This window comes from Peromyscus maniculatus, chromosome 12 (assembly GCF_049852395.1).
Source record: "Peromyscus maniculatus bairdii isolate BWxNUB_F1_BW_parent chromosome 12, HU_Pman_BW_mat_3.1, whole genome shotgun sequence".
NCBI classification, from domain to species: Eukaryota; Metazoa; Chordata; class Mammalia; order Rodentia; family Cricetidae; genus Peromyscus; species Peromyscus maniculatus.
In genome coordinates, this window is record NC_134863.1 from 68,900,912 (window position 1) to 68,922,808 (window position 21,897).

General features: G+C 37.1%; 1 protein-coding gene across 1 annotated transcript in view; it reads right to left on the bottom strand.

Moving 5' to 3' along the window:
• Positions 1-10,918: 10,918 nt before the first annotated feature.
• Positions 10,919-21,897, bottom strand: part of LOC143268014 (uncharacterized) — an 87,736-nt gene continuing 76,757 nt past the window's right edge. The window contains exons 3-5 of the mRNA XM_076548335.1: positions 21,288-21,347; positions 11,942-12,041; positions 10,919-11,118 (exon numbers count right to left, since the gene is read on the bottom strand). Of these exons, the coding sequence (XP_076404450.1) occupies positions 11,079-11,118; positions 11,942-12,041; positions 21,288-21,347 (200 nt within the window). The 3' untranslated portion in view covers positions 10,919-11,078. The remainder of the gene's footprint in view (positions 11,119-11,941; positions 12,042-21,287; positions 21,348-21,897) is intronic.

A 21,897-nucleotide genomic window follows, 5' to 3' on the forward strand; every position in this document is an offset into this window, starting at 1 on the left:
CTCAAGCTTCTAAAAAAAATCATGGATCCAATGAGGCCACCACAGGGAAGACAGCAGAAGGGAAAGTGGGAAAAGGAGATTTTCTACTTCGGAAAACTGTATATTACAAATCACACTTCCGAGACATGCAGCCTGTCACTGGAAAGGAGTCTCAGGGTCCTCAGTATGGATTATGTGGGCCTTTAAATCACTGAAATGCCTGTGGCCTTTAAGTTTGGAGATGAAGCTAATCCACAGACAAGATTTTCAAATGGTGACCACACAAATCACATCTGTGTATCACTAGAGAGACTTACAAGCGTGCAGGGATACTGGCCTAGTTAAACCCCTTGGAGTCTCTGATTTTAACCAGAAGTCAGAATTCATCCCACTCACTCACCAAAACAGGACTCAACACCAAGGTAGTCGACTGTTAATCCGGTTGAGTGCCACATATATGTCAGGTAGCCAAAGTTTCCGAATTATTGGCAACAATATTACATTGTCCTATTTTCACACAGAACTTCGTGGACCTCGATGAATGGATCTTCACTTTGTTTAAAGAATTCACTTCTGAACTCAATGGAGAAAGAACTACGGATCCTGAAAGGATCAAAGAACATGTCCAGGCCTTTGGGTGTTTTTATCTGTCTGAAAAAGGTATGAATATTGAAACCGCAAACAGCAATATCCATCTGATGAGCTGCTCATGGGCTCTGACCTTTTATAAGGAGTCCTGACTGAGTTTTCTCTTGCATGTGCCAAGGCCTTAGACTGTGAAATAATAACAGATACTGAAATGGAAAGGGATTTCCTGTGCTCAGATGAAGCCATGCATGGGCAAACCACTGTGCTTAGTTCTTGTGTAGTGTGACTCTGTTTTCGCCATATTGAAAAAAAAAATATTTCTGTGTATTATCTGCTACTGTCTGTTGTTTCCAGTTGAAAACATTAATCCTTTTTATTTCTTTTAGGTTTTTTTTTTTTTTTTTTTTTGCAAAAGAGGGTTTCTATGTGTATTTTTGGTGCCTGTCCTGGTTCTTGCTCTATAGACCAGGATGGCCTCAAACTCACAGGTATCCGGCTGGCTCTGCCTTCCGAGTGCTGAGATTAAAGGTGTGTGCCACCCCTGCCCAGCTGAAAACATTAAACTTTAGATCATACTTAAGTTAGGGCTGGAGAGATTGTTCAGTGGTAAAGCACTTGCCCTGTCAATGTGAGGAAGTGCATTGGGAGTTGCAGAACCCATATCAATACTGGGTGGACATTGTGGTCACATATAATTCCAGCCTCAGAAGATGGAAATGGGATTTTCCAAAGCATTTGGTTTCAAGACTAGCCATGAAAACTTTAGTTTTGATCGAGAGACCTGCTTTGCAACAACAGTTCTGGGATCTGATATCTCATCTCTACTCCAAGGGCATAAAGGCAAAACATTCATATACAGAAAAATAAATAAATATTAAAAAATAAGCCATGGCAGCAACATTTTTATATATTGAGAGTTCAATACTTTGTGCACGGAAGAATTTACTGCTGAAACATTTTATTGAGATATTTGTGAGTATGTGATAAAGTCATACACAGAAATGAAGAAAACAAAGAGACGGATATTTTACCTATTATAAATGAATAATGAAAAGATTTGGCCAAAGTAAGGACTAATATTTCATATTTGTAAAAATTGTATCTTGTATAATAAAGCAAATTTCATGATATATAAGCCCTCTACTTAAATTTATTTACTTTTTCATCTACAGAAAACGTATGCTTCCATGACTAAGTAAAGTCCTCAAACTGCATAAAGGAAACTTCTCTTTGAAACAGATGTAGATCACTCTGTAAACCACAATTCCACACTGCTGTGGAGTCCAGGCCTAATGGGTAGACCTCTAATGCTACTCTCACTCATAAGGCACAGAGATCATTGCAGAAGAGGGGATGAAATATTGTTAGAGCCAGAGGAACAGGGAGTTTGCTGTGAGATTGTGTGTTCTAGTAATAAGAGCTACACTATAGTGTCTCACCAAGATGACTGATTAAATGTGAGTTGACTGAAGACAACAACAATAGATAGGCTCATGTGGATAGGGAAGTAACAGGAGATCTCAGCTCCTCACAAAGAACTCTAAGAATGAAAGAAAACATGGCAGTGACAGAGATGGTCTTTCCCAAGGAAGAGCCCACCATTTGGTTATCCAATATCAGGTGGTATTTGTTTTGTCTTTTAAAAAATTATTCAAGCCAGGAATAGTGGTACATGCCTTTAATCACAGCATTCAGAAATATAGACATATGGATCCTTAGTTTTCTTACTTGTTTGTTTTATCTTTTTAAGAGTGAAAGAAAGAAAACAGAAAAAAATTGATTTGCTTAGTGAAGTAAGAAGACACTGAAAAGTTTTGAGTAATAATCAAGAAGCATGTTATAAATTTAGTTTCAAGTAAATCATGGAATTTTTTATCAATTGTAGATTACACACTGTATTATGGGAGGCAAATTAAACAGTAGTATGAAAAGTTTTTTAAAGAATTCATTCAGACATGCTGGAGAGAAGACAAAAGTCAGCAGTGAATCCTAAGGAACAGGTACTTATGGTAAGAGACATCCAGGATATTTGAGTTTTCTGTGAGTCAAATGAATACAGGGCATGAAAGACAGTAGTGTTCTATTATGTTAATTTATATCACTACGTATAAGGTAAATATGGTCCTGAGTGAGGGTAGAAATATAGGGTAGTAGACAGAAGTTGGAAGTTGGAATTGGACATACAAATAGATATTACAAAGGCTTTTACCATAAAGGAAGCTGCTAGGTCAGTGTTTAAGTGGCTATGACTGTTACATCTAGATTCTTCCAGGATAATTGGGTGCACTTATAAATGATCATTACTCTGCTATATGTTTACTTTACTTAGCTTTTGTAATAGTTATATTCTTTCTCCAAAGGGAGTCATCTGTGAGAGAGGGATCTTTAGTCGCTGGTGTGATTCTTGCTTCTGATTGTCTCTGGCTTCAGGGATGCAGTTGAATAATGTATGTGTGATTCTGATTGTTTATTTTGGACTGCTTATTTTTATTTGTGCCTCATTTTCTGCACCTGTGATTGTATAGCTCTGTGTGGTGCACACAGGTGGTTATAGACAAGCACATAAAAACATATGTACTCCTGGCCTTAAAGTTCTCTGAAAGTTGCCTGTGTGGTTTCCTCCATCATGATCTTGTCCCCGACAGACTCAGAACTGACAGCTGGGGAGCCTGCATGGGACCACACTAGACCCTCTGAATGTGGGTGACAGTTGAGTGGCTTGATCTGTTTGTGGTGCCCCTGGCAATGGGAACCAAGACTTATCCTAGGTACATGAACTGCCTTGTTAGAGCCTATTTCCTATGGTGGAATGCCTTACTCAGGCTTGTTGCAGTGGGGGAGAGGCTTGGTCCTGACCCACCTTGGTGTGCTAGCCTGGGTTCACTACCTAAGGGAGGCCTTCCTCCCTATGAGGAGTGGATGGAGAGGTCAGGTGGGGGAAGGTGGGTGGAGAGTAGGGGAAGGGGAGGGAGGGGGAACAGTGGTTGGCATGTAAAATGAAATAAAATTTCTTAAATAAAAAAATCTGAAAGCTTCATTTACATAGACCAATGATCACATGTTGGAAAACATATTTTTCTTTTTTTTTCTTTCATTTTTCTTTATTAAGAATTTTTATACTCACACCACATACTATCCACAGATTTCCCCCTCCTCCCTCCTCTCACCCCCTCAGTGCTCTTTCCCAAGCCACCCAGCATACCACATCCTCCAAATCGAGGTCTCCCATGGGGAGTCAGCAGAGCCCAGCACACTGAGCCTAGGCAAGTCCAAGCCCCTTCCCACTGCACCAAGGCTGTGCAAGGTGTCACACTACAGTCACCAGGTTCCAGAAGCCTGCCCATAGACCAGGAACAGATCCTGATTCCCCTGCCTGAGTGCCCCCCAAAACAGTTCGAGCCAAACAACCATCTTCTGTATCCAGAGGGCCTAGTCCAGTCCCATGGGGGCTCCACAGCCACCAGTCCACAGTTCATGGGCTTCCACTAGTGTGGCCGGTCATCTCTGCACATCCTTCCATCATGATCTCGACATCCCTCTCCTGCAGTATCTCTCCTCTCACTCATCAATTGGATTCTCGGAGCTCAGCCTGGTGCCTGGCTGTGGAGCTCTGTATCTGCCTCCATCAGTCACTGGACAAAGGCTCTATGATGACAGCTAGGTTATTTGCTAGGCTAGTCACTAGAGTAGACTGGTCCAGGTACCCTCTGGACCACTGCCAGCAGACCAAGGTGGGGTCAACCTTGTGGATTCCTGAGAGTCTCCCCAGCACCCTGCCTCTTCCTATTCCCATGATGTTCTCATCTATCATGGTATCTTCCTCCCTACCCTCCCACTCTGTCCCTGTTCCAGCTATACCCTCCCATTTCCCTATGTTCTCATCCCCCACTCCTCACCCTCTGCCATCCCCCCTCATCCAGTCCTCTCATGTAGATCTCATCTACTTCTTCACAGGGTCATCCATGTGTCCCTCCTAGGGTCTTTCCCTGTTAGTTAGCCTCTCTGGAGTTGTGGGTTGCAGTCTGGCCATCCCTTCCCTCACATTTAATATCCACTTATGAGTGAGTACACACTGTTTGTCCTTCTGAGTCTGGGTTACCTCACTCAAGATGATATTTTCTAGTTCCATCCATTTGCCTGCAAATTTCATGATATCATTGTTTTTTACTGCTGAGTAGTACTCCATTGTGTACATGTGCCATATTTTCTTTATCCTTTCTTCAATTGAGGGGCATCTAAGTTGTTTCTAGGTTCTTACAATTACAAATAATGCTGGTATGAACTTAGTTGAGCATGTGTCTTTGTGGTAAGATTGAGCATTCCTTCGGTATATGCCCAAGAGTGGTATAACTGGGTGTTGAAGAAGACTTATTCCCAATTTTCTGAGAAACTGCCATACTGATTTCCAGAGTGGTTGTACAAGTTTGCATTCCCACCAACAGTGTAGGAGTGTTCCCCTTGCTCCACATCCTCTCCAACTTCATTGTTTTTGATTTTAGCCATTCTGACAGGTGTAAGATGGTATCTCAGAGTTGCACACAGGAAAACATATTTTTTCTAATCAAATGCCTCTAATATGAGGACATGACCTGTCAACCAACCAGTCTAAGGGTTATAGAATATGAGAGGAAGGCAACAGCTTTCCTTTTTCTCTAGTGATGATTTGTAGTGATATATTGTATACCCTAATAAATTTACCTTGGGATCAGAAGACAGAGCCAGCCACTAGAGGCTAGACAGTGGTGGCACACATACCCTAATCCTATCACTTGGGAGGCAGAGATCCAACTGGATCTCTGTGAGTTCAAGGCCACACTGGGAACAGAGCCAGGTGTGGTGGTACACACCTTTAAACCCAGCACTTGAGATCTCATGCCTTTGCTTGGAAAGCACACACCTTTAATCACAGGAAGTGGCATGGCTGGGTGGAGAATGGTATATAAGGCATGAGGAGACAGGAACTGAGCAGCAGTTCAACTTAAACCCTCAGGGGTGAGGACTCAGAGAGGATTTCAATCTGAGGATTATTGGAAACGGGATTAGCTGAGGAGTTGGTGAAGTGAGGTTGGCTGTGGTTTGTTCTGTTTCTCTGGTCATTCAGCTTTCACCCCAATATTTGGCTCTGGGTTTTTTGTTTTTGTTTTTGTTTTGTTTTTGTTTTTTAGTAAGATCATTTAGCAATTCATGTTACAATCATTGCCTCCATTTTAACTGAGTGGAGGTGGGTGATTGGAAGGTAAGCAAAAACCTATAAGAACCAGACCTGTGGAATGACTTAGCCCTAAAAGGCTTGAAGGCCAGCCAGCCCAAACCAGTAATAAGATACTTTCTGAGAGCTGAGAACCAACTTGTGTCTTGCTAAGAGCCTTAGCATCAGCAGCTGAGACATGATCTGGGATGACCTGGACCAATGAGAGGCAGCCATGTCACACCAGCAGATGCATGTTCATTAGGCCTTCCCCTGTGGGTGGGGTGGAGGGTATATAGGGCTTGTCTCTTCCTCAATAAACTGAGCTTGTTGTTTCAACATCCTCCCAGAGTCTGTGTTGTTGACTGTGCACCTACTCACCTCCTCCCCCAAAGTGAACAGAACAGGACCCTACCACACAGACCTTCATTGGTCCCTGACTATTTCAACTGCCCAAGATACCATAAAGATGGACAAAATGCAACTCATTTTGAAGGATTAATGATATATCACCCAGGAAGGGCATAGAGATATTTCTCTCCCTTCCCCCCTCATTTGATAGCAATATTCTCAAAAATTCATATATTTGGGAAAGAAGATCATTTGGGGCATTTTTTATTGAAAATAAATTTTCTCATACAGTATATTCCAATCAGGGTTTTCCATCTGCCAATTCATCACAGAACCTCCTTAACCCCCAATCCACCTACCTCCATGCCTTGAAAGGTTAGTTTTCTACCCAGATCTTCATAAAGAATTGGAGAAAGTACCACTATTTATTAGAAGCCCAATCATATGGACAGTTAATGAATGTATGTTTTGAAATTAGACAAAGACATAAATCTCCTGCTGAAGTTATCAGAAATATACAGGCAGTACTAGGAATCAAGACAATACAATACAAACCAGCTAAAGAATTACTTGCTTATAAATTTTAATCTACGATGAGTTTATTTTCTTCTCATCTATCTGCTGGGTGGCATGGCTACACTTAGGTGCTAACTCTATTACTTGGAAATAGGCTTTCCCTAATAAACCTGACATTTCTTAAGGGCTGCTTTTGTAGACTCATGATCCAGCTTCACATTTAAGAACCCTAACTCTACACCTTTCACAGAGACTCAGTTCTTTGCAGTGTACAATACTCGTACAAAAGAAAAAGAAAAATACAAGGACCAAAGAGATGAGATTAGGGATAAATTAATAAAGATTTTTTTCTTCATACTTCAAAATGCTAAAAAATTATTTAACATGCCTCTCTATTTTCACTTTGCCTTTAGTTCACTGTCAGCAAAAGACAAATCTCAGGTTTTTAATTACTTTTGGATACATTCTTTACTTTCATGAGGAGTTGATAAGGTTTTAGTTTTCAACTCTTTCAACTCCAGGTTTTATCTAAAATAATTGGTTGATTAAATGTTATACATATTCAGTTTTCAAGTAAATAGTGAAATCAGTTTTCAAGCTGGCATTTCATTTTAAGAGCATAGCTTGAAATAATAACACTAATTGGAAAACAGAGTGAGATACCGTGCTTGCCTCTCACAGAAGTTCCGTCAGCCAAGGATTCTTTCTAATTATATAAAGTCAACATTTCTTGTGGGAAAGTGAATTATTGCGAAGCTTACATGACAGATTATATTCTTGAAATTGTGTGTGTGTGTGTGTGTGTGTGTGTGTGTGTTTAATTCTAAGGACTGAACTGATACCCTGTGTACTCTATCCAAACTCTATCTCTGAGCTACATCCCCTGTCCCAACACTTTGTCTATTTAAATGCCACAAACATCTCATGTGTCTCCATATTTTAGTATCCTATATACATAAAATTTCAATTATTCTAGGCCAATGAGTCTTAAAATGGTTTCATCTGTTGACTTTCAAAATAAATTTCATATTTTTTCAGGAAATACAGATTTGTTTAGGGAATAAGTACCATATACCAACTTCTATTCTTATTGTCTTATAAAAATATAAATTAATTGTACTCAATAAATGCTAATCATAAGCAAAATGAGGTACAAGTCTTATGAATCAATATTTGAAAAATAGTTTATATAATGCCAATAAGTAATATAACATTTTGTTTCACACAAAGTTGCATATCATAGATTTAAACACAAATATCTGCTTCTTATACAGAAATTATCATTGTTGTTAAAATCCTCAAATATTAAATAACTTTTTAGTACAACCCAAACATATTTACTTCTTAAATTCATACTTTTTACAGCAATGGCTCAAAAAAAGATTACAGGTACAAATCTTAAGTCTTTGATAATATTAAAAGCACACTTTATAAATTATAAGGCTTGTAGAAGTAATTTTTCCTTCTTTTTCTCTCAAATATAAGCAAATATTTAGTGACAATAGACAATAGACACTGAAAGATACTCCTTTTCTGCCTAAATAAAAAAAAAACTATGATATGTTAATGTAACAGAGTCTTCATTATCTACTGGTTTCTTTATGTTAGAAGAAATATGAACTGATGTTAATATTCAGCAATCAACACCACATGTTTATAAATGCAAGATAGCTTTAAAAATCTTTAAAAAAAACATTGCCACTTAATTATATGATCAAAACTTATCGGTAGTAAGTTGTTTTTCTCTTATCTTTTTATTTGATAAAAAATTTAAATACCTCAAACCAATGTTCCAGAAAGTAGGTCAGTTAGAAAATTTCAATAATAATCTCTGGTACATGGTTAAGTAATGTTTAAAGAAGGCCATGTAATAGTGTTCAGGTCATAAAAAGTTATCTATGAGCATTGGAATGTCATTAAAGAAGTTTGTAAAATCATGGATATACTTTTATAAAATTTCACATATTGAGGTTTGTATCAAAAACGTAGGAAAATGTGTAGAATATGTCTTCACCCCTGATGTTCCAAGCTAGAATAAAATGACAGTAATAGATTCTTTTAACAAAGGAACAAATACTAATGAGATTGGAAAATCAAGTTAAATGTATATAAAACATATAGGCCATTTGAATAGCTTAAGTTTCTAAACTATATTTGAAATAACTTTCTTATGTATGATGCAATTTAAATATATTTTATTATCATAATCTATCTTTGGTTTTGCTATTCACATTGAATATAAGCTTTGAACAAATTTGCTGTCTTCAAAAGTGCCTATAAAGGACTTTTTAAGCTTCTTGTTTTGTAGAGAATAAACTGTTTCATTGAGGTAAATTTTGTTGTCAATATTTATATATTTATTTTTTAATATTTGCACATATAATGAGATGCATTCATATGTGCACTCTTTAGTTTTTTACATTTAAAAAGTTAAATTTCAATTAACCCACTTGTGTGTTTTTTATTACAGTGTCTTTGTTTTTATCTATGTGTTGATTTATGTTCTTTTAAAGAAAAAAAGGGACAGCTTTTCATTTTTATTATCAACATTTTCTCAGATTAATTATAGAAACAAAATTATGTAAAATATTTTCTTCCTCTTTGATATTGATACTATTTCTGTCTTTTACTAGGTACCCAATGAGTTAAAAATTTCATCATTTAAAAATATGTTTGCAGGCTGTGAAACATGAAGCTTACTGTCAGATGTGTTATTTTATATTTTCAGTTATTGCATCAATAAACACTACAGTCTGAAAAAAATAGGAAGATTTTTTTTTAAGATGAAACAAATGGTTCAAGTGTAACTCTGCCTCAAGGAAACTGAGGAGGTGATGCTCTATTTCTTCCACCTTGATTTAGAATTTCAGCATCAGGAAAGGCCCAAAGTTTTATACTGCTTTTGTAGTTACCGACATTGCTTTGCTTCCTTTACTTAAAAAGTATTCATCCTACAGTACAAATGGTTGTCTCTACTTACCTGCGGTCTTTCTAAAAGATCAAATTCTTCTCTCAGATCTTTGACAATAAACCATCCAAGTTCTAACTAGGACAGAAACCAATATAGATACTGTGATAGGAAAAAAAAAGCTTTATTTTCGGCTTGATTGTTGTAGATTCATCACCCTATAGCTTGTAGACCCTGATGGGATTAAATATAATGGAAGAAGCCAGCTAATTGCTGACATTCTTCTTCTCTCTCTTCATAGATCACCATGACACAAAGTCACCATGCCTGCCTTCCACAGTGGTCTAAATCCTTTGAACTTGTAAGCCAAAATAAATCGCTGTTCCCAAATTGTCTTTTTCTGGTAACCACAGGCGTAAAAACTAAGTAACAGAAGTACTTCTCACAAATTTATTGCAGAAAGCTGATTATGTTGGTGATGCAAAAGCTACCAGGATGACAGAGGTTCTTGAGTTAAACCAGGCATTAATGGAAAGAAATCTTACTACACCAACTACAGAGAAACCAAACACTGATGCTGGAAAGCTGGAGAACAAGAGACCAGTTTTCTTGTAGTAAGTGTTTGGTGTGGGCGCTTTGGGAAATAAAAAGAAATACAGCTGCTTTTAAAGGTAATGGAATCTGGCTGATGTGAGAATTGGCAAAACGCTGTCTGCTAGCATTAGCTTTTCAGAACCAAACTAGTATGGGGCCGAATATGTGACCTAGTTGGTCTCAATCCTCACCTTGTTTAGTTTTCATATAACTATTCTATGACTGCCTTCCAACTGAAGCTGCTTCTAACCATACAAGTAATAAATACCCTCATTCCATTTCACAAAAGAAGAGAAACAAATTCCCATCTGTCATCATATCGGTGCCTTGATAATTATGGCAAACCCCTAATACAGATTGGGTACAGGATTTGTAAGGTTACACCATCATACAAATTATAAATGGTAGGGGAAAATAGTAAATACCTGGTAACTCATTATCAATAATGAATGAATGGTACATAAATGCATGGACATGTAACTTAGTGTATAGTAACAGACTTCTCAGAATGAGTGGTTGATTCTAAATGGAGTCCTCTAATTCTGCTTCATGTACTAAACCTATATATAATAGGTTCAGATTCATACATTCACCCAGGACGTATCTAAAAATGAACACACTTAAATTCTCACTATAGCTTTTCAGTGTCAAATACACTGAGACACACCAGGACATATGGACACACAGAGAGACACACAGGGATGTAGGGACACAAAGACATATGTGGAGATTTTTCAATGTGGCAGAATTTGGAATATGTGGGTGGTTTATATATTTTACACAGAACAACACACTTAATGGCAGCAATATATTTAAGGCAATTAAGTCTACTTGTCTTCTGTATAACTCTCCCATTGTTTTTCACTTCTTCACTGAAAGGCATCTGTGTGAAGTGATCTCATCATTCCTCTGTGCTGCTAATTGTCATTCCCGGAGATGACTGAAGCTGCCTTTTTAATTCTTTTCTGTGAGAATATTCTTGTGACCTGATTCACTATAATGGAGACATAAAGAAGTAGGATTAGACAAAAGAGAAGATAGTTGTTAAAATAGATATCATAAGATTTCATTTATTGTAACCTTATTTTAGCATGGTCATATTATTATTATGAATCTCACCAATCAGATATGACTTTACTAATTATTGAATTTATTTGGAAATGGTTGTTATAGTTTAATCAATAGAAAGCTAGAATAGGAAGTTAATGACCAATTGGCTTCACAGACATCACATAGGTTTGTATAATCAGACTTATGGTGGACTAGTGAACATTCATTTGAGAATATATTAATACTATGATAATTATAAACCAAAATATTTAAGCATGGCATTTTTCTTAAGAGTTTTGATTATCATGTGCATTGGAAATATCCATAGCGATGAAGAATGGATATGATTGGTAATGATAACAAAAGGGCAGGACCCACACATACACACTTGTAAGGCTCTATGATGCTCTGCCACTTCTGTTAACTCAGCGTCAAAGGTGGGAGAAAGAATACTAAGTACACTTTGGAAAGACAACCACTTATGGACCCAGAAGGAATATCTGGAGGAGATATCTGGAAAGTATCATTTGTGACATGGAAAAAAAAGTTTGTGTTATAGTTTCTTAAATATAACTGTGGTAAATAATCTAAGTATTATTCTTATATGTGTCAATTGAAAGACTGGTTCATACTGAATTAAAAAGATCACATTTTAAATAAATTACTGAATCTAATTATCAAGGCATATTGCCTCACAGTCTAATCCTGTAGTGAGATAAATACATTCTACCAAAAGTGATATTAGGGAGGGCCGTGATGTGGCTTACCAGTTAGAAACACTTGCTAGACTTGCAGATATCTGGAATTCAGTTCCCGACATCCATATCAGACAGGTCATAGTTTCCTGTAATTCCAGTTCTAGGGGAACTGATATGAAATGTACAGATTCTAAATTAGACGCAATAGGAATTGAATTCTGGGTTGTTCAAAATGAAGGAAAACTGCTGATAGAATACTGTCTCACTTGGGGCCACTTACATCAGAGAATCAGACAAAGAAGAATTCTCAATGGGAACTAGCTACAAGTACAATGAATGCAAAACCTACAGATAATGTCAAATGTTATCGGCTCCTACTTGCATCCCCAAGAGAGCTGCTTCTTCCCATTATTCAGAAAATCTAGAATGTTCCAGGAAGTACTTGTGAACACAATACAGTTTTTTTGTTTTTCTGTGTTCTTCAAATCACTAAGCAGTGCTTTAAAATCTAAGAAAGTATATCTGAATATTGCAACACTGAGAGGCCTATAAACACAAGGGAGGCTAATAATGCAGACATTTGCTTTGTGTAACATCTACAGTGATGAGTTTACTGAATCTTTAATCTCCAGTTTACTAGACTGAGAATTATCCAAACAGAAGCTAAGGTACCAAGAATTCCAGCTACTAAAAGATTAAATGTGCTGGAGGCCGTCTGGTTGACCTTCCACTATTATATAAATCATTTGTACATGCAAACATAGGCAGCTCTCATTGAAAGTTATCTGTAAGAAGAAATGTCTACTAAAACGCAGAACTACTAAATTTCATACCATCTCTTAGGGGTTAATGTTCATTAGAGAGTATCTTTGTGTACATTCATTTCACAAAGAATGAGTTAAATCTTAGGTTAACCTCTGTCTGGACACCTTTATGGAACTACATCATAACGAAAAGAAAAACTGTATCACAACAATGTTTCATGTCTGAATGTTTTATGACACATTATGTAAAAATAAATGATGATAAGGATGTAACTTCTGCAATTGGTTACAAAGATATTGCTCCAGTCCACCAATAAGAATCATTGTTTAGACACATCATTCTAGTCTACTTCTGACAGAAGGTTTCACCAATTTTATTTTTTAATGAAAGGTTCTGATCATAATTAGCATAAAAGCACATGTTTCATGAAGAATTAAGACTTATCCTATATCTCAAGGGCCTGTCATACAACATGTACAAATGGGTCACTAGTCAATTAAGTCTATGGCAATTAAGAAATGAATCCTCAGAAAATATCACATGTGGTTGAAAATTAGTTAAGCATAAAATCTATGACATCTCAGTACATAATATAATTTTGACATAGTAGAAATTTGATAAAACTTTAAAATGTAATAACAGTTGAACATAACTAACTATAGGACAAGTAACTGGATGAAAACCCACAGCCATTTCACTATTAAGTACACATACTTAAAAAATAAAATTAACTAATCATCTTAATTCATGAATTTTATAGATTTTGGTAAATCTGGAAAGAGGGCCGGGGTCGGGGGTATAAGCCAGGGGAAGAGAGAACATGAGGAGATACAGTCATGTTTCAAACATATAAATAAATAGCCATTAAGATCAGGATGGAGTATTTATCAACTTAACATCAAATATTTCTTTGTTTTGAAAACATTCTAAACTTTTCTTTTAGAAGTCTTGAATGATATTACAATTTTATTATAATTTTTATACTACTCTGCAATAAAAAATGGAACTTAGTTTTCTTATCTAACTGTATTTTTGTGTATTTTGCTGGACAGTTTTCTTTTTCTGTAGCCTCTTGATAACCCCCTTTATGATGACTCTGCCAGTCTCTTATTAGGTGAGGCCAATATGATGTGTTCCCTTGTATAAATGAGAATGTTTTTTCCTGGATTATTTTGTTTAAAGAATTGAGATGAAGGCTTATTTCTTATCTTGGATATGATGGGAAATACATCCATAAACATAGGCATGCACAGTTCTCTTTAACATAATGACATTGTTTGTTTTTGTCAGTGCCGAGTAATGAGATAACTAGATAATGCTATGTTTAATTCTTTGGAAAAAACTCCATCTTGACATACTAATTCAATTTTCAACTGAAAATATGTCTATTCTTCTTTTTGTCTCCAATATATTCTAGTTTTTGTCTTTTTAATCACACACATTGTAACTGGGTTGAAATATATTCAATTGTGGTTTGTGTTTGAATTTATCTGAATTAATGTTATTGAGCCTTGTTCATTCATTACATGGCCATTTGTGTGTTTATTTTGATGAACATCTGGTTTGGTGATTTATCCATTTTATAAAGAGAGATATTTAGCAGTTTTTGTACATTAAACATGGATCCTTGTACATGCTAGGCAACTGCTCTAACACTGAGCTACATCCAAACACCCATTCACCTGTATTAGTACCACTGACAGTATTTTAGCTATTGAAATTTTGAAACCTTCTATATTCTGGATCTCAATCCCTTGGGTAAACAACTTCCAAATATTCCATCTTATCTGCTAGTCATTTCTTTCTTCTGTTGATTGCCCCATGGACTGAGTGGAAACATCTTTGCTTTGATAAAGACTTATTTATTTATATTTGCTTGTCTCTCCTATGATTTAGAATATTAGGATTAGAAGCCCGAATTTGCTGATAACAATGTACTGAAGCATAACTTCTCTATTATTTCTAGCTGTTTTGAAATTTCAAGCCATGCATTTATGCCTCAATCTATTTTGAATATGTTCTTCTTCCATGGAGTAGGTTCTGGCTTCATCTGCTACACCTTCAGTTTTCTTAGCACCACTTACTAAAATGTAGGTTCTTGATATTTTGCCTCAAGTTGGTTAACAATAAGTGGGTATAATTCTTTATTCATTCTCTTTCTACTTCATTGGCTTTTGCATCTGCATTTTTCTTAACATAATGCCACTCTAGTTAAAAGAACTTTCTAGTGTGTTTTGAAGTTGAAAAAAGGTGATGCCTTTAGACATGAAAATCTTAGCTCAGGGTTTCTTTGGCTAGCTGGGTTATTCTATGATACCATACAAAATCTAAGGCTGATTTTATTTGTGTTTTCAAAGTGGTTCTGTTTTTCTTCAGTTTTCTTAAGCTTGTTTAAAATTACTAAATAATGGTTGAACTAACAGTAGTAAGTAAAAATAACAGCATTAAAGATAAATTAGATTCTTGTTAATTAGAATCATCAGTTGTTTCTCATACAAATTAATACTTGTAAAACAGGGAAATTATGGAAAAACAGATGTTAGAAAATTGGTATTGTTGATGAGCAAACTGTGTATTGTTTTGTAAATTATAGTATAAATCCAATGAAGCATCAAAATGTCATTGTTTCTGGATTAATAGTTGGAAACCAAAGGTATTGTGCATAATATTGAAATCTTTTATATTGCATTAAAAAGAGAGAATTAAATAAAATTGGTTATTCTCTAGATAAAATTAATAACTTTATATGCATATATATGTGTGTGTGTGTGTGTCTGTGTATGTGTGATTACATTTCAGCCTTTTTCCATGAGAGTTACAATTAATACACAAACAAGACTATAGTCTAATGATCATAATTTTAGGTATATTTGAAAGTGTAATTGAAAAGCATTCTATATTCAAACTTTTAGGTAGACCTAATAACTCCCTATCTCTTAATATTCTAAAACATCTTAGAAATCAGGGATCTGGATGCAGAGATCCACATCTAGGCCCCGGGTGGAGCTCTGGGAGTCTAATTATCGAGAAAGAAGAGGGTCTATATGAGCAAGAATTGTTGAAACCAAGATTGGATAAAGCACAGGGACAAATAGCCAAACTAATGGAAACACATGAACTATGAACCAAAGGCTGAAGGGCCCCCAACTGGATCAGGCCCTCTGAATAGGTGAGACAGTTGATTGGCTTGATCTGTTTGGGAGGCACCTACCTAGGCAGTGGTACCAGATCCTGGGCTCATTGCATGAGTTAGCTGTTTGAAACCTGGGACTTATGCAGGGACGCTTGGCTCAATCTGGGAGGAGGGGACTGGACCTGCCTGGACTGAGTCTTCCAGGTTGATCTCAGTCCTCAGGGGAGGCTTTGCCCTGGAGGAGGCTGGAATGGGGAGTGGACTGGGGGGAAGGGGAGGAGGGCAGGAGGGGGGAGAACAAGGGAATCCGTGGCTGATATGTAGAACTGAATGATATTGTAAAATAAAATAAAAGGGAGAAAATAAATAAATAAAGTGATTAACATCTATAAAAAAAGAAATCTGTAGCAAATTAAAAAATCAAATGTAACTCTCTAAATGCTGAACTTTTGAATCTTTCATTGGTTAAAATTTTGAAAATAGAGATATCAAATCAAAAAGCATTGAAACACCATGCCTTAAAATTATCAGAAGACCTAGTGAACTGAATAAGAGTTCAAAATATTGAAGTACATACTTTGAAGTTATATGATTTTCTCTGTAATATGTATTTTTTTTAATCTGCTTAAAGATATCTATTCTGTTTCTTGTTGAGGTGGGGGTCTCTCTCAACATGTCTGGTCCTACTGGCACATGTAGCTTGAATCTTAACAGTTCTTATTAATAAAATCAAACCCAGGGCCAGTTATTGGGGTGAACACTAGAAGATCAGAGAGACAGAACAAGCCACAGCTTCCTCACCCCGCCGGATCCTCAGCTGGTCTTGTTTCCTCAGACTGGAGGCCTCTGAGTCCTCATCCAGAATGGGTCTCAGATGAACTGTGTTGCTAGAAGCCTGAACTCTTAACCAGCCAAATGTTTAACCAGCCAAATGCTTCTAGTTTCTGGTCCTCATGCCTTATATACCTTTCTGCATTCTACCACCACTCCCTGGGATTAAAGGTGTGAGTCACCATGCTTGTCTGTATCCTTGAACACATGTATTTCTGCCTCTGGAATGCTAGGTTTAAAGGTGTATGCTACCACTGCCTATCCTTTATGTTTAATATTGTGGCTGCTCTGTCTCTGACCCCAGACAAGTTTATTAGCATGCACAATATTTGGGGGAACACAATACCGCAGGCACATACTATGCAGCCTAGGCCAGCCTGAAACTCACAGCTATCCTCTCCTCTCTGCCTTCTAAGTGTTGAATCAATTAACATATTTTAAGTGACGCAATGTGAATTATTTTGGCTCGCCTCACTCTTGAAATTGTGCAAGTTTGAAGGATAAATTGCCTCATTTCCCTTCCATGACTCAGATCTTGCTTTTGTCTCCTTCAGTGAGCATGTAGAGGTGGTTTTATTCTGGAGGTTGACCAAACACTGACACCTCTAGGGATAGAGTGGTGAGGGAGCTTTGATGAACAGTCACATAGGTCACAGACTCTTACATTCTAGCATCTCCTTGCCAAGGAGCAGTCCCCGATTACACTTGTTAAAAGCACTCTTAAGTACGCTAAACCCATAGAGATGCAGCTTGCCTGATGCAAAGGGACAAGCTGCTTCAGCTGGGAAGGCAGCTTCCTGCAGGTGCTTCGGGCAATGGCCGGTAAATCCTACAGTCATTTCTACATGCACACATTCAACTATCCTGTCTTCCTGTATCCATAGCCTCCGTTCTATATGATACTGAAGAAAGCTGTGAATTAATTCACCTAATCTTTAAACAAGATAGTCTGACAGACTTAAGCTTTTGTCCCTGGCTAGTAGCTATGTGGAGATGCACTCACAGAATGCCCCATTTTCTTCAAAGAATCTGAACAAAGCTCGGAGATCACCTAAGAGAAGAAATACCACACCTCAGGATAGTTGAATTTTGCCTTCTCTTTGTCCTTGTCAGAATTCCCTAGAAAACAGGTCCTGAAGCAAACCAGTATATTAGAAGTCTGCAGAATGCCACGAGAGGAGTGAGGCATGAAGATAAGAAGATAAAATATGGCTGGGAGTGTTACTATGCCCATTGAAAATTTATAGCTTGTGTAACTGTTCTGAGTGGGATGAGTCTTAATAGGGGCAACTGAGCTACTGTATTTCAGAACAATATTAGGAGAGAAAGGAACTCATCCATCTTCTGGCTTACCCAGCCTCAATTCTAGCCAGTCATATTACTTAACCTTTCTAGATTCACTAGGAATCCAGAATAGCATGCAGCCTCATTGCCAGCATAGATCTGCAGGGTAATTAGCAGTCAATGTCATTTGAGGGGACATTCAATAATAGCTCTGAAGGCAATAGAAATAATGGCTTGGTTTTATTGTTATAAAAATGGTGGTGGCATTGTGAATAATTATTGGCCCAGAAAGTTAAGCAACAGAGTAAGGTATGTGCTTCAAAAACCAGATTGACATATCTTTAAATATGTTTTGAAATACATTTTAGTTTTTATGTGTGCTTCTGTTGGCAGGAGTGAGGGAATGGGAACTGCCTGGAGGTTAAAGGTATCAGTTCTCTCCCTCTTTTCTTCCACTATACATGTGGATCCTCAGGGATTAAACTCAAGTTATATTATGCAGTTTTCATGGTATTCATCAGTCTCTGAGGATTCTTAACTGGTCACTGCTTTTTAAGTGGCCATATGCAATTATTCGATAAGCAGTTTTACCATAATATTCTTTGAATTTTGAACCTTAATGAAAATTAAAGTATACTAGTAGAGTGGTGAGGGGTTTTGGTGAGCATCCTCATAGGTCATAGAATCTTATGTCCTAGCTTATTCTTGCAAAAAGACCAACTGACTTCCCAGCATCTCCCAAACTAATTGCTTTCATGGCTGACAAACAGTTTGGTATGGAATGCATTTTGGAATTTTCAGGATCTAATTTTATTCATTTTCACAAATAGATATTGTTAAATATCAAATTGATGCCTTGCAAATCAAAGTTTTCATGATGAGTTTACTCATGAGTTCTTATTACACCTTCTCCCCATCTCTCTCTATATATATTTTTATTAATATTTATATTTTAAGAAATAAAAAACAAAATATTTTAAATAGGGAATACATTAAAGTATGTATTTCATTGTTTAATTCAAAGAGAGAAGCTAATATTTTAGAGCTTGATTTAAAATGGATCATGTAGATGCAAGAGTAAATGACAATCCTTCTTTATTAATCTTTTTTCTGACAATTTTTGTACTTTGCATTTGCTGCCTATTCATGTTCTTTGATGAGAAATGCAGACTACAGCAGTGTGTCTAATGTGTTGACTAAAAATAACCCTCAACTACATTTTAGACAGCTATGAAGACTAGACTGTATTATCTCTTGAAAGATCAGAACAAAGACCCTTTCACTTCAAGAAGAATGGATGATAAATTGCTCTAATTAGTTAATTTTAATCTTTGAGATGACTTAATCTTGTCTACATATTATAAGCAAGCATTTTTAAGGATTAGTTTTTTTTTTCTAGGCAATGTACCAAACCACCTGGTTTAATCCTTGCCAAATTTACTTTTCACAATCCTCTTTAAATTAGAGCATGCAGATATATTGCTGAGATTCAAACAAAAACACTAAGTTCAAAATATGTCATAAAACCCACTTCTTTTCCTTGAATTACTCATGTTCCTCACCCAAACACCCACTGCTTTTCCTTTTTGATATGATAAATAACTTTCCACCGCTTTTCCTTTTTGATATGATAAATAACTTTCATGTTCATTAGTTCTTCAGTTAACCCTATTTTTCTGTCTTGACTTTATTTTCTCTTAATTTAGAACTATGAGTTTCAAGTTTAGGACCCAGGAGTAGCAATGATGCACACCCTCTTCAGAGGCTTCCTAGTTGGACCTTCAAATACATATTAAAAATAAATAAATGGGATATGAACAACTCTATAGGCTAAGACAGAAAGTTACAAATTCTCACTGGGCCTGGATTAGAGTAAATTGAAGGCCCATGGGGGTAAATTTACAAAACATTGTATCAAAATTAAAAAACAACAGATGTAGAAGTAGCAGAGCCCTTCCCTAGTAAACAGGTGTCTATAAATTCAGCATACAGTACCAAAATAAAAATAAAATAAAAAATGACAACAGCAGCCAGCCTAACATTATAATTATTATTTTTTTTCATTCTTTGAGAGTTTTGCACAGTGACTTTGGACCACATTCAGCCCCTGTTCCCAGTTACTCCCGGATCCATTCCCTCTTCCCTGAATATCAAGCTTTGTGTCTCCTATGGGCACTTGTATTTCAACAGTGATCCCAAGGTAATGTTGGTATTTGGGGAAGTGTGGGAGCCCGTTTTCAGGTTCCTCGTGGCTTTACCCAGCAGTTCCGCATAGAAAGGATGATTAGGACCAAGGGCATGAGTGCAGGTATCTGAGATGGTCTGCACTTGGCTGTGCTGGGGTGGGGGGTGTCTTTTGCTCCACCCCTTGGCATCTATATAAATACCCTGGGGCAGAGACAGTCAGCGCCCATTGGAATAAGTTCCAGGCCCTCTTGAGTCTATCATTTATTTTCTAGCTGTTTATCTCCACAATCTAAACCCTTCTATCTAATTTTTCCTGCTGCTGGTACTCAAGAAAACTCTGGGGAACTGTGGGGGTTGGTGGGTAAATGCCCTGCAAGGAAGTCTAGGAGGTATGGCCTTACTGGAGGAAGTGAGTCACTGATGACAGGATTTGAGGTTTAAAAACTTGGACCATGTCCCAGGTGGTCTCTCTCTCTCTCTCTCTCTCTCTCTCTCTCTCTCTCTCTCTCTCTCTCTCTCTCTCTCTCTCTCTCTCTCTCTCCCTCTCTCTGCTTCATGATTCTGTTTTGACATGTGAGATCTCAGCTTCTCTTCTAACATCCTTGCTGATTGCTGCCATGATGGACAGTTATGCTCTGGAATCACAAGCTCAAATAAAGACCCTTTTCTTTTTTCTATTTATTTACTTACTGATTATCTTTTTACACACTTTAACTTAAAATGTAATTACATCACTTTCCCCTCCCTTTCCACCACGTAGCCCCTTTCATGTTCCCTAACTCTCAAACCGATTGTCTCAATTTCTTTGATAATTATTGTTACATATTTGTGTATATCTGTGTGTGGTTTATGCATATGTATCCATTACTATAAAAATACAACATTCTGGGTACAATTTTGTTGGTGCAGCACATGTGGTTTCAGGGCTAACTGTTTTATATTGGATAATTAATTCCCCATCTCTCAGAAGTCATTAAGTGCCCATAGCTTGTTGTCTAGGGGTGAGGAGACCCTGTGAAATTGTCCCTGTTCTACTTTAACAAGTTCATTGATATTGACACTGTTACAGTCTTGTTCATAAAAACACTTCTAAGAGAGACTGATTCACAGTAGACTTCCTGATATGCTGGCTCTTACAGTCTTTCCATGCCCACATGCTTGATGTTTCCATAACCATAGACAAAGGATGTGTGGTATAGATTTAGGCATCCCTACCTGCTGATGATCTCTCCATTGTGTTCAGTTGTAGTTTCCTGCAGTGATGGTCTCCATTTGCTGTAACGAGAGGCTCATTTAATGAAGAGTAGTAGCTACACGTCTCCGTGGGATAAGATTTAGAATGTTAGGTAGGATTATGCTGGTCTAGCAAACAGCAGTGATAGATTCTTTTCTAAGATCCATAACCTTCCTCCTCACCACTTGTATGTCATTTATTTCACCCTTATGGATATCCTGGCATGCTGGTCATTGTTACTGTTAAAAGATGCTGCGGATGGGTAGGACCATTAATTGCTTCCACCACTGGCAGGTTATATAGTATTTTCTGATACACTGGAAGCTAGAATAGGAAATCAGCTTTCAGGTCAGACCCAGCTCAATAATTCTAGTTCTGTATCCTAATTGTGCATTATTTTTAGAAATAGGAGTTTGTCTTCAGCCTCTGAGAGGGAACCAAGGGCAACAGCAATGGTCTGTATTATTTTTGGAGTTGATTGGACTAGTAACCAAGTTAATTTGAATTAACCATTCAAACAGAGTTCGTGTGTGTGTGTGTGTGTGTGTGTGTGTGTGTGTGTGTGTGTGTGTGTTGTACTGGGATTTTTAT